The sequence below is a fragment of the Salminus brasiliensis genome, chromosome 23, assembly GCF_030463535.1.
Source record: "Salminus brasiliensis chromosome 23, fSalBra1.hap2, whole genome shotgun sequence".
Taxonomy (NCBI): Eukaryota; Metazoa; Chordata; class Actinopteri; order Characiformes; family Bryconidae; genus Salminus; species Salminus brasiliensis.
Genome location: NC_132900.1, coordinates 5,490,647 through 5,503,230, shown reverse-complemented (window position 1 = coordinate 5,503,230; position 12,584 = coordinate 5,490,647). Strand labels below are relative to the sequence as shown.

Genomic DNA, 12,584 nt, shown 5'->3' with positions numbered 1-12,584 from the left:
GTGTCACTGTAAGCCTAGCGGAAACACTGAAGGATGTGGGATTTTAGGACAACACAAAAGCTATGAATATTCATCAGGCTGTTTCTATCTTAGATATCATTGTTTACAAGGGAGAGCAGCCCTTCCAGACTCCCTGTAATCTGAACACTGATGTGTGTGTTGATTTGGGAAGCTGGTATTGAATATGATGTATCTTATAATCATGAATATGAGGCCAGAGATCCACCTCTGCAGAACCACCCAGAGCCATTTCAGCCATTGGGGTCATCCTGTTATGCAATGGAATCAGCCCTTCACTTTCACTGCTCACCCCAGCTGCTCCTTCACCACATGTATGTGGCTGGCTGCATGTGCCCTCATTACCCAGTGAGTACGATCTGACATGACACATTCACAGATGTCCAGTTTAGAGCCAGCCAGGGTCCACTTGGATAGACGTTGTAAAGCTAAGTAGAATATGGATTATCAGGTGAGATTTTTCGGCAGATACTGACCTTTTTACGGCTCTGATAGTCATTTTTTTATATAACCCTGGCTTTTAATGGTCTGTTATTTTGAGAATCATAATCTGCTGGAGGATCTGGTCGTCTGCATCCAGCAAACATGCTCAGCATGTCGTCACTCTCATTTCTGCACGTCTTGATTTTGTGAATCGGTCAAATACTGCCATCATCTGCGAGGCTCTGGGGTCTAAGGATCTGTGCCTATGGGTCAGGGTTCGGAGTCGGACAGAGCACAATTGTCAGTGCTCTCTCTGGGTAGATGGCACTCTCTTGGCCCTCGTCACCCTTGAAGCAATGTTGGCCGGCGATGTCACATTGGTGGCAGTTGAAAAAGAGGCAGTGATTGGCTATGCATGTATCGGACAAGATCTTACCCTCCTAGTGTCGGGAGCATTGCTAGTGCTAGGAGGGGTTATGGACGGATGGGTTAATTGGCAGCACAAATGTATATATACATACAATACAGACCCCCCTACTTACACCTATGTACATGACTCTCCCTAAATAGATGGACATAATTTCAGTTATTTCTGTAAATAAATAATAAGGCCTACACAGTCCTCTGATGCTCAAATTAATAAATGAATAAATGAATTAAAATATTTATAAATGTAGCTATTCATCATTGTGACAGTGATTGTCACAACAATCAATAGATTTACATACAGTTTATCCATATATTCAGCCTATGACCTGTTCTCATTTGTGTTAGCTATAAGAAAGTTTTTTGTTTTGTTTTTTTTTCATAATAAAGCACAGCCAATCAGAACCAAGCTCATTTGCATATATCAGTCTTAAAGCCACAGGAACAGTAAAAAAAACACATTGTTTAAATCTAAGTATATAGTATATGTAGATAAAAGGAGGCTCGAAAATGGTTGTTACTAACAGTAAATCAGGAGTATGAAGTATTGTCTATTGAAATGACAATATGAGCATTTCCGACTGATCTTTTTGAACTTTACAGGCTACATCTACAGGAACTGCACAGCAGCCGGCTGGAGTGACCTGTATCCACCCTACGAGGAAGCCTGCGAGTTTGGAGATGACGCTGAACCTGAATCCGAGGTGAATGGGCTTCTGTTCGAAGTAGTTCTTGTGCCCCCCTGTGACCTTAATGTCTAGACTGTCATCTTAGATACTACCTTCTTTTTGATGGATGAAAACCACAGACGTCACTGTCTCTTTCATCATGAGAAAGGGGAAGATGTTGCAGCAACATGTGATATGAGTCAGATGCAACCAGGTCGGTATAAACAGTGCCTCAAACTCCAACCGCCATTTCCACTGTTTCTGTTTTCACAGACAAGCTACTTCTCAACCTTCAAGCAGGTGTACACAGCAGGATATGCCACGTCACTGATATCTCTCATAACGGCTATCATAGTCTTCACGTCCTTCAGGTACCACGGCTTTGGGCCCGTACTATACATTTGTTATATTTAGCTTTTTCCTCTGAGATCTATGTATGAGGTTTGTGTGGGTTTATGCAGTAAAAGCAGTCATTATTTAAGCAGATTGATTTCCCTGCGCCTTTAAGACTGATATATGTAAATGACTCCTGTTCTGATTGGCTGTTCTTTATTTTGTCTCATGCATCTTTAATATAATTGGCAGAGCTAAACTGCTTTAACCTGAATAGGCTCTACGATCTTTGTAAATCTACTGATCACAAAAGCAGAGAATTCAAACCCAGACTGATATTTTACAGGGAGAACACAGGTCTGGGATTTAAGCACGCAAATGAAAAGTCTTAGTCCTGTCTTGGTCTTGACAATATTTTGACTACAATACTACAATCTAAAATACTACAAAGTCTAAGTCCTGGCTTTTGATTTGATTACTACAAAATCTTGTTTTTGACTCAGACTAAAATACTTTAAAGTCCTAGTCTTGACCCATACTAGACTACTAAACGGTCCTGACTCAGACCTGATCACTACAAAGCCTTGATAGGCTCAATATTACAAAGACTTGCTCTTGACTTAGGCCTATGAAGTCTTGGTGTCATTTGTTTATGTTAATCTGGTCTCGGTTGGTTGACATGGACTCAACTACTTCAAAGTCCTGACTCAAACTGTATTAGTCCTTAGTCCTGACCCAGACTACACAGGTTTACTAAAAAAGACTAGTAAAAGCTAGTGGTCCTGGTTTTGATTCAGACCTTAATCCACAAAGTCCTGACTTAGACCTACTACCAAGGTGTGGTCTGAACTTAGTAAATGTAAATATTAAGACCTGGTCTTGACCCAGACTAGAATTGACCAAAATATTTACTAAAAGGACTCTAAAGGTCATGGTTTTGATTCAGACCTGACCTCTACAAAGTCTTGATCTTCTTTTTATCTTAATCTGGTCTCAGTTTTGACTTCTGCTACAAAGTCTTGGTTTTGACGCAGACCTGGACACTATGAAGATTATGAAGATTTTATGTTAATCTGGTCTTGGTCGGTTGTTGTGGATTGATTATACTACAAAGTCCTAGTCCTGACTCAGACTCGACTACAACAAGGACCCATCTCTTATAGTCTCAAATACAGCGTTAAATATGGGCCCTTTAAAGCAAAGCTTCTCGGTGTCTGTACCTTATTATCCATTAATCAATGTTTTTGGTGCGACAGCGGATCCACTGATGTAGATAATAACCACAGTGATAATAACTGAACAGTGAGTAGTACAACATGCTCAGTTAGAGGGAGTATCTCAGTGAAACTTATATGCACTGCCTGCCAAAGAAAAGGACCTGCGTCTGTGGTTGAAGGTGCTACATTTAAAACACCCATCCAAACGTCCAAACATCTGCTCTTTGCATTTTGTGGAGGAGAAACCAACACCAGAACATCCTTACCCAGAGAAATGACTCGGTTATGAATCTCTGGTGAAGTGGACGTGTCTGGAGTTAGGTAGTGAAGTGCTTAGGCGAACATCTTACCTATTAGCCTCACAAACACCCAACGTATCAGTTTCACCGGAGCCATTTCTCTGGGTAAGAGCATTCTGGCTCTGGACGTTTGGGTGGGTGTTTGTTTTTAATTCAGCTCCTTTAACCACAGATTCAGGATGCTCTTCTATGTATATAGTGCCCCATAGCGCCATGGGTTAGCATAGCTAGCTACTTTAATAAAAGCGGGCATGGTAAAAGATGGCGGCTAGGCTGTACATGCTTCCATTGTATTCATATCTGTTACATTCTCTACAGGAAGTTCCACTGCACCAGGAACTACATACACATCAACCTCTTCACCTCCTTCATCCTCCGGGCCAGTGCTGTCTTCACCAAAGATGCGGTTCTATTCTCCGATGAGTCTCTGGACCACTGCTTCATGTCCACGGTGAGAGAGTGTGCACTATAACTAAACACACACACATCCCAAGCAGCCCAACCAGTTCCACTGTTAAACATGGTGGTGGCAGCATGCCATAGCCTAAGGTTCCCGTTCAGATAAATGTTTAAGAGATAATAAGGGCATTATTCTGATGATAAGCTTTAGCAAAACAGCAACAGGGATCAGAACATTAAAAACTGACGTCCAGTCTTGAGATTACTGTTCATTAAGGTTGAGGGAGGTCCAAAAAGACAGGGCTAATTAAAGAAATTCTGCCAAAAAAGTCCGGAAATAAATAAATAAGTCAACAAATCGAATGGATTTATTGTCTTTTGAGAACACAGAGATGCCAGTTAACCAAGAAGCAAAGCTTCTAGCCATCATTCCTTTATTTTTACACATGGACAAAAGTATTGGGACACCTGCTCATTCATTGTTTCTTCCAAAATCTAGGTTATTAAACAAAAAAGGTTTATCCTGCTTTTGTTGGAGGAACTGTCTCTACTGTCCAGGGGAAAAAGGCTTTCTACTAGAATTTGGAGGAGCATTGCTGTGAGGATTTGATTGCATTCAGTAACAAGAGCATTAGTGAGGTCAGGATGTTGGTTGGTCACCATACAAACTCAATTTAGACTCCCCAACTCATCCCAAAAGTATTGGATGGAGCACCATCCGTCACTCCAGAGAACACAGTTCCACTGCTCCACAGCTCAATGCTGGGGGGCTTTTTACCCCTTTTATACCCATCTAGTCCACACCCGGCATTAGGAATGGTGCCAACAGGTTTATCTGCTCCAGAGAGTCTGTTCTGTTGGCAGTACATCTCTACAGGGTCTAGACAAGCTGTGTGTCTGTATGTGTGTGTGTGTGTGTGTGTGTCTGCATTTGCACATCTGTGTCAGCGATGGCTGCAACTTAAAGGTACTGAATGCATTCATTAGAAAAGGGTGGATATATGGTGTATTTTAACTACGGGCACTTCAGTTCGCTGTAGGAGGCCGTTGGTGGATTAACAGTGATCTCTAAGAAGGAGTGAGTGAGTGAAGAACCTGGTCCTATTGAGGCTGTGGCTCTTTTCTCCTCCTCTGGCGTATTAATCCATGCAGAGATGCGGAAAGACAAGCCGTCAGCGAGGAACGAAGCTCTCTGGAGGGAAGTGGAGCATGTTATTCAGCTGACAGCGAGCCACAACGACAGGCTTACAGTAAAACAGCTTGTTGAGATCTTTGTGTATGTGTGTGTGTGTGTGTGTGTGTAATTCCAGAGGAGTACTAGTACGTACTATACAACGATCAGCCATAACATTAGTACCGCTGACAGGTGAAAAACATTGATTATCTTCATCTACAGTGGCATCTGTCAAGGGGTGATATCTACATAGGCAGGTGAGATGGGCAAACATAAGGATCTCAGCCACTTTGACAAGAGCCAAACAGTACGCAGTGGTCAGTACCTACCAAAAAATGCTCCAAGAAAGGACAACCGGTGAACCGGAGGCAGGGTCATGGGCACCTGATGCTGAAGACCCACTGATGCACTTGGAGGCCTCACCTCACCTCACCTCACCTCACCTCACAAATGACAGGACTAACAGGCCTCAAATGCTCAGATCTGTTGTGGTAGCACAATGGAACCTACTCAACATTAGTGGGGGCAGTGGTGGCTCAGCGGTTAGAGCACCGGGCTATTGATAACAGGGTTGTGGGTTTGATTCCCGGGAACGGCAAGCTGCCACTGTTGGGCCCTTGAGCAAGGCCCTTTACCCTCTCTGCTCCCCGGGCTGCCCACCTGTGTGTGTGTGTTCACTACCACAGATGGGTTAAATGCGGAGGACACATTTTGCTGTACGTTGTACAGTGACAAATACGTGCACCTTAAGCAGGTGGTACTAATGTAATGGCTAATCAGTTATGGACAAAAATGACAAAATTGATAGCCACAGTTTCTTGTGAAAAATGGAGTGAACAGCTGCCATAAAGGGCTCTCCGCTCATTAATAGATGTATGCAAAAGTTTGGACACCTCTGTTCAAATGACGTGCTTTCGTCTAAATAAGGAAACAAACCTTTCAAAGGAGCCACAGTTAAACGTGGCATTCTCTGAAAGCTGGTGGTAAGCTCTGAAACAGTGCTAATGCGTGTGGACTGCTCAGTCTTTGTCTCTTTTCTGTGTGATGTTCTCTCCAGATGGCGTGTAAGAGTGCCGTAGCCTTCTTCCAGTTCAGCATCCTGGCTAATTACTTCTGGCTGCTGGTGGAGGGCATGTACCTGCAGACGCTGCTCGCGCTCACCTTCGTCTCCCAGAGGAAGTACTTCTGGTGGTACATCCTGATAGGATGGGGTCAGTGCATCATGGAAATGAGGTCTTAGCCCACAGGAAGGCCGGCGTCTAATTAGCTTCAAAGAGAGCGCGCCCTTTTGAAAAACGCCCTGGCAGTTTGGAACGTGATCAAAGTCATAAATTGCATTTTCCTGAGAGGGTGTTTGTCTCGCAGTTGCATTCTGGGTTGTTTTTCTCTGTGAATTTCATTACTGGAGCTGCGCTGGCACTAAGATCTGTCTCCTATATTGCAGGTGTTCCATCGCTTGTCCTGATCGTTTGGGTTTTGACCAGGAACTTCTATGATAACAGAGGGTAAGCTAACCTTAACCACAGCCATGCCTTAGATAAACAGCTATTTTATCCACAATCATACACTATGTGTCGAAAAGTTTGTGGACACCCCTTCTGAGGAACACATTCAGACACTTTAAATTGCACCCATTGCTGACACGGATGTGCAAATGCACACAAACACACACAGCTAGTCTAGTATAGTCCCTGTAGAGAAGTACAGCCAATAGATTAGGACTCTCTGGAGAGTACGTAGAAATGAACATGAACCTATTGGCAACATGCCGCCTAATGCCAGGCGTGGGTTAGAGGGGTGTAAAGCCCCCCAGCATTGAGCTGTGGAGAACTGTGTTCTCTGGAATGATGGATAGTGCTCCTTCTAATACTTCTGGGGTCAGTTGGGGAGTTGAGGTGGGGTGGTGATCATCCAACACCCTGACCTCACTGACGCACTTGTCACAGAATGCAATCAAATCCTCACAGCAATGCTCCTTCAGAGTATAGTAGAAAGCCTTTTTCCCTAGACAGTAGAGACAGTTACTCCAACAAAAGCAGGACTCTTTTTTTAATGCCATTAAGTTTGAAAGAAACAATGAATGAGCGGGTGTCCCAATACTTTTGTCCATATAGTGTATTTGGATTGTCTGCATAACATGTCGTCACTGTATCTCCAGAAAAGCAACTTTACAGGAGAAGGAAAAAACCTTCTTGGCTTTCAATGGAGGTCAATGGAAAAATATTTTATTTCAAGTCAATTTGGAGAGTTTTTATTGGTATAACACAGTGTAAAGAACAACTGCCTGATTCACGTTATGCGAATAGATGAAAAACAGCAAAATTTGAGATCCATGTTTTTGTGTGACAGTGACAAAAATTATGTCATAAACGCTTCATGGCAAATCTCTTTCTTCTTCAAAACAAGGTATTTTTCCTTTTACAGATGCTGGGATGACACTGATAACATCGGAGTCTGGTGGATCATCAAGGGACCGATAACAGCATCCTTGTTTGTGCGTAAGAATGCAAACTGTTGTCTTTTTGTTTTGTTTTTTTAACTTAATTTATTTTTATTATAGATAAAATGGAGAAATATGGATGAAAAAGTGAACCAGTTTTATTAATCAATAAATTCATTTAATTATTGTTGTGTGTGCAGTGTTGTTGTTTGTGTTTAGTTATTTTTGCCATTGCTTAACATGGAAACTCCAAAAATCCAAAATAACTGGGATTAATTATGTAATTTTAATTTTCATAAATAAAAATAAAAATAATTCATTTAACTTGATCAGGGTAACATTTTTTTGCACAGCTTCTCCAGGTTGAAATCTGCATTTACTTCCTTTCTTCAGGCCAACATCATCATCTTCCTGAACGTGATCCGGATCCTGGTCCAGAAGCTGAAGTCTCCAGGCGTGGGAGGGAATGACACCGGCCACTTCATGTAAGTCATTAGAGCGGTTTAAATGGGAAAGGAGACGGAGTAGATGGACCAGGTAGGTCTTTGATGGTCAGTATGGTTGAAAAGTGGTCATCCAGACGAAGACATACACTAGACGGTTGGTCAGCTGGTTAAGCAGGTCTCCCAGCTTAGCTCTTGACTGGTGTAGCGTATGTTTCCATTTCATGTTTCGTTACATGGTTTAGCTGGTTGACCAGCTTGACCATCCCCACAAAGCTCACTTACTTGGTTGATAAGTTTGGTCAAGCTGTTTAACCAGATACCAGCAGCCATCAGCACCCAGGCCAATCAAATGCTAATTTGAAAAAGTGTCCAAGGTCTCTCAAAGCCATTGCAGTAATGATGTGATGTAACTGAATTTTCCACATTAATGTTAAATATTTAAGTATTAAAATTCCTTAAATTAGCCGTCTTGACGGTTAGGGTCCTTCTGAGGAATGTAGTGCCCTGGCTCTCAGTGACTGAGCTAGGGGCTAGTGGTGAATTAGCATGTGTTTTTGAGATAGGAAAGTGACTTGTAAGTCAAAAGCCTCCAGTAGAAAAGACTCCATGAAGAATAACACTGTGAAATGGTGAAATGGGGCCTAATGTTAACTCAAATGTTGACTCGAGTCAGCCTGGAATTAAAACTGACCCTTCTGAACTATGTTCACTCGTGCCTCTCGGCCATATTAAGCACATTTCATCCTATCAAATCATATTAACAACAAAATTCATGTTTTTCTCAGATCCACTGTCGGCACTGGCAAACTGCACACGAGCCAAACGTGCTGCTCTAAGCTGGTTTACACTGGTGTGGTGCTGGATGACCACCATATCAGCGTTCAGAACACAACATATGCTGGTTTATACTGGTCTGGTGCTGGTGTGCAGCTAGTTCACCAGCATACCAGCACTCAAAACACAACATATGCTGGTTTATACTGGTGTGGAGCTGGTTGACCAGCACACCAGCACTCAAAACACAACATATGCTGGTTTATACTGGTCTGGTGCTGGTGTGGAGCTGGTTGACCAGCATAACAACACTTAAAACACAAAATATGCTGGTTTATACTGGTCTGGTGCTGTTCTGGCGCTGGTTGACCAGTACACCCATGCTCAAAACACAACATATGCTGGTTTAGTTTGGTTTAAACTGGTCTGGTGCTGGTGTGGAGCTGGTTGACCAGCACACCAGTGTTCAAAACACAACATATGCTGGTTTCGTGTGGTCCAGCAAAAGCATATGCTGGCCTAATTTGGTTTATGCTGGTCTGGTGCTGGTTGACCAGCACACCAGTGCTCAAAACACAACATAACATAACATAACAACACTCAAAACATATGCTGGTTTATGCTGGTCTGGTGCTGGTTGACCAGCATACCAACATTTAAAACACAACATATGCTGGCCTAATTTGTTTATGCTGGTCTGGTGCGGTTCTGGTGTTGTTCTGGTGTTGTTCTGGTGCTGATCTGGTGCTGGTGTGGTGCTGACCAGCATACAAACGCTTGAAACACAACATATGCCGGTCTCATTTTGTTTATGACCGTCTGGTGCTGATCTGGTGCTGATCCGGTGCTGATGTGGTGCTGGTTGACCGGACGCTCTTTTTAGCTGTTTTTTTTTTTTTTTTTTTTACTGTGAAGCACCTCATGGACTTGCTTCTAACTCATTCACTTACTCCCGCTTAGCAGGCCAAAACGTTCCACAAGGAGGCGCTGTCAGTTCTCGAATTAATACTCAGTTCATTTCTCTAATCCAGCTGTTGCAGCTAATACAAAAGGTCATTCTAGCTTTACAATATTGCTATCTGACAAGGACTGTGAGAGAAAAGCTGACAAGCTTGTATAACTCACTCTCTAACTGCACTGCCACCCTCATCTTTAAATATTTACAAGCAGTAGCGTTTCAAAACTGTCTTCAGAAGTGCCTTTTCTACTGACACACGCTCACATTCATGCAGGATGACTCTTTGTACCCTCGATCTGCTGAATTCAACTAACACTGTCACTGCGCAGGCAGGGTTTATGTGTATGTGTGTGTGTGAAGAGGAAGAAGAGGAACAGTGCTCCTCAGCTTCCAGCAGGAGATTCTGTTCATACCAATTAGGACATGCCTGAGAATGGCTAATGCTCCTGCTGTTAGAGCATCCTTTATGCATGAGTGAAATCCACACAAACCCCGCAAATACTGACGTTCAACACTGAAGGTGATGGCAGCAAGATGAACTGCTGAACCTAAAGACAATCTCCTTTGAGAACTCACTGGTCACTCCTTCTACAGAAGCTGGAAGCCTTGGTGTAAGTCATGGATGATCAGTTATCGTTCTCAAGACGATAAACGTAAACGTAACTCGGTCCTGCAGATTTCTCCTGTACAACATCCAGAGAATTCGACCCTTCCTCTCTAGAGAGGCCGCCCAGATGTGCTCAGATGTTCAGTCTCTCGTCACTTCAAGACTTGTCTACTGTGACTCTCTTCTGGCTGATCTTCCTTTGCTCACTATCAGACCCCTGCAACTTATCCAGAATGCAGCGGCACGGGTCGTCTTCAGTGTTCCTAAATTCCGCCATGTCTCCACTGCTGCGTTCTCTCTTCACTGGCTTCCTGTAGATGCTGCCCAGGTCATCAGATTCAAAATCCTGACACTGGCCTTCAAACCAGCCCCTCCATACTTGACAGCAATGGTCAAAAGCCGATCTGCACCAAGAGCTTCAAGTACGGCTCGGCTCGACCCGCCATCCCTCAAAATCCACGGAAGACAAGCGTCTAGATTTTTTCTGTTCTGCACCAAAGTGGTGGTACGAGCTTCCCCTGGGTGTCCGAACGGCCGAGTCCAACGCTCGCTGTCTTCAAACCCAGACTGAAGACCCTCCTCTTCTGAGAGTACTTGGGTGAATAGCAGAGTGGTCTCCTTACTGACTTGTGTTTAGTAGAGTCTAAGATTAGAGGATCTTTGAATTATTAGTCTATTCGAACTAGCTGAGGTTTGTCTTGGGTAAATAGTGAAGCACTTTTGTAAGTCGCTCTGGATAAGAGCGTCTGCTAAATGCCTTTAATGTAAATGTAAACGTAGATGGCACACGCTTTCCATTGAAATCCCCTTCTTTTGTCTTGGTATTAAGTGTGCTTTTTTATGTCGCTACTCACCTTGAAATTCATACAATTATCCTACACTGTAGATTTCCTCAGTGCAGCATTTCAGTGCATTATGTAATACAATTTTCTTGAGTGATTCACTCTTCCCGGGACAAATAAGCATGAGAAATGGTCCCCTCGTTCCTCTTTCAGATTTAAATGATGTTAACAAGTAAAAATCAATATGATCAATTGATCAATATCAGTCAATAATCAAATCAAAGTTACACACAGTTACAGCAGCTCAAACCAGGAGGACTGAAAGGTGCCCAGTGAAATGATGGGTTTTTGAGGTTGCTGACTTTTTTTATTTTATAGATGTGTTTTTGATATTTTTTTAATGTCATGCAAATAAAAACAGAAAGGTAATGAGGTTATTCTAGGGTATTCTTGTTCTTGCTAAATGAGTATATGTTAATTATGTAGTTTCCTGTTTCTACCATATTTCTATGGTATTTAAGCCCCTCACACATACACATAGCTATGATCCTAGTCCTACAACTTAGGTCTACTTTAAGCCCCCCAGCCACGTCATCCGAACCACAGTGAAATGGTGGGTTTTTAACGTCGCTGATTTTATTTTATAGATGTATTTTTTATCTGATAGAATGCTATTAAGGTTATTTCTTGATCATTCTAAATGAGTGTATATTAATTATGTAGTTGCCTTTTTCTAAAGATATTTTTCTAAAGCCCCTCCCACCCTCACACATACACATAGCTACAGTCCTGGTCCTACAATCTAGGCCTACTTTAAGCCCCCCAGCCACGTCATCCAAACCACAGTGAACGCCTGTGTGTCCCCAGTGTCCTCTTTAAAAATAAAAAACAATGTATGTTCACGCTAACGTTTCTCACAGTGGTAGTAAATAGCTAGCAAGACATAGCAAGTTGATTAGCATACTTGTTTTCACACTGATGAAGATAACCCAGACGTCTGCAGAGCAAGGCACTGAGAACGAGCCAGTGGAAGGCAATGAAGTGTCTGAACACCCCAGCCTCAATTAAGTCGTTGCAACTTACATGCACATTGTTAGCGTTTAGGCTAAGCGTAATGTGAGTGGTGACCCGGCTAATTCTCAGGGCTGACCTCTGATCCCAGAAATAGTGCGTTACACAATCAGAAAGTAATACTGTCCGCCTGCCTCTGGTGTAATCAAGGCGGACTGGGAAGCGTGATGTGAAGTCCGCTAACGGCAATTAGCATGGAAATGACAATTAGCCCAAGGCAGCTGGGTTTAGGCCCCTGATGTAATTATAGTTGAGGGAACTTTATTTTTAGATAAAATCAAACTCGTTTAGATGGCCACCGCTTGAGCTAAATAGCCACAGCTTGGTTTAGATGCTGAGAAAGTGTCTTTATTCCCCCCATCCGTATCTCGCTTTAATATCACCATGCAGATTGTCAAAACTAATTCAGCCCAGCAGGTTTCCATGTCACATTACGTTGAATGCTTATGCTAACACAGAAGCAGTGTAGCCTAGATCCAACCCTTTTTGGCCAGGGGGTTAGCCATACTTAGAGATATTCAAACATGAAGCCAAAACTCATTATATAAA

At 42.8% G+C, this 12,584-nt stretch overlaps 1 protein-coding gene across 1 annotated transcript in view; it reads left to right on the top strand.

The window, feature by feature from the left end:
• Positions 1–12,584, top strand: part of ghrhra (growth hormone releasing hormone receptor a) — a 38,582-nt gene that overhangs the window by 20,464 nt on the left and 5,534 nt on the right. The window contains exons 4-10 of the mRNA XM_072668763.1: positions 1,471–1,571; positions 1,809–1,906; positions 3,703–3,835; positions 6,015–6,168; positions 6,402–6,462; positions 7,382–7,451; positions 7,791–7,882. Coding sequence (XP_072524864.1) covers positions 1,471–1,571; positions 1,809–1,906; positions 3,703–3,835; positions 6,015–6,168; positions 6,402–6,462; positions 7,382–7,451; positions 7,791–7,882 — 709 coding nt within the window. The remainder of the gene's footprint in view (positions 1–1,470; positions 1,572–1,808; positions 1,907–3,702; positions 3,836–6,014; positions 6,169–6,401; positions 6,463–7,381; positions 7,452–7,790; positions 7,883–12,584) is intronic.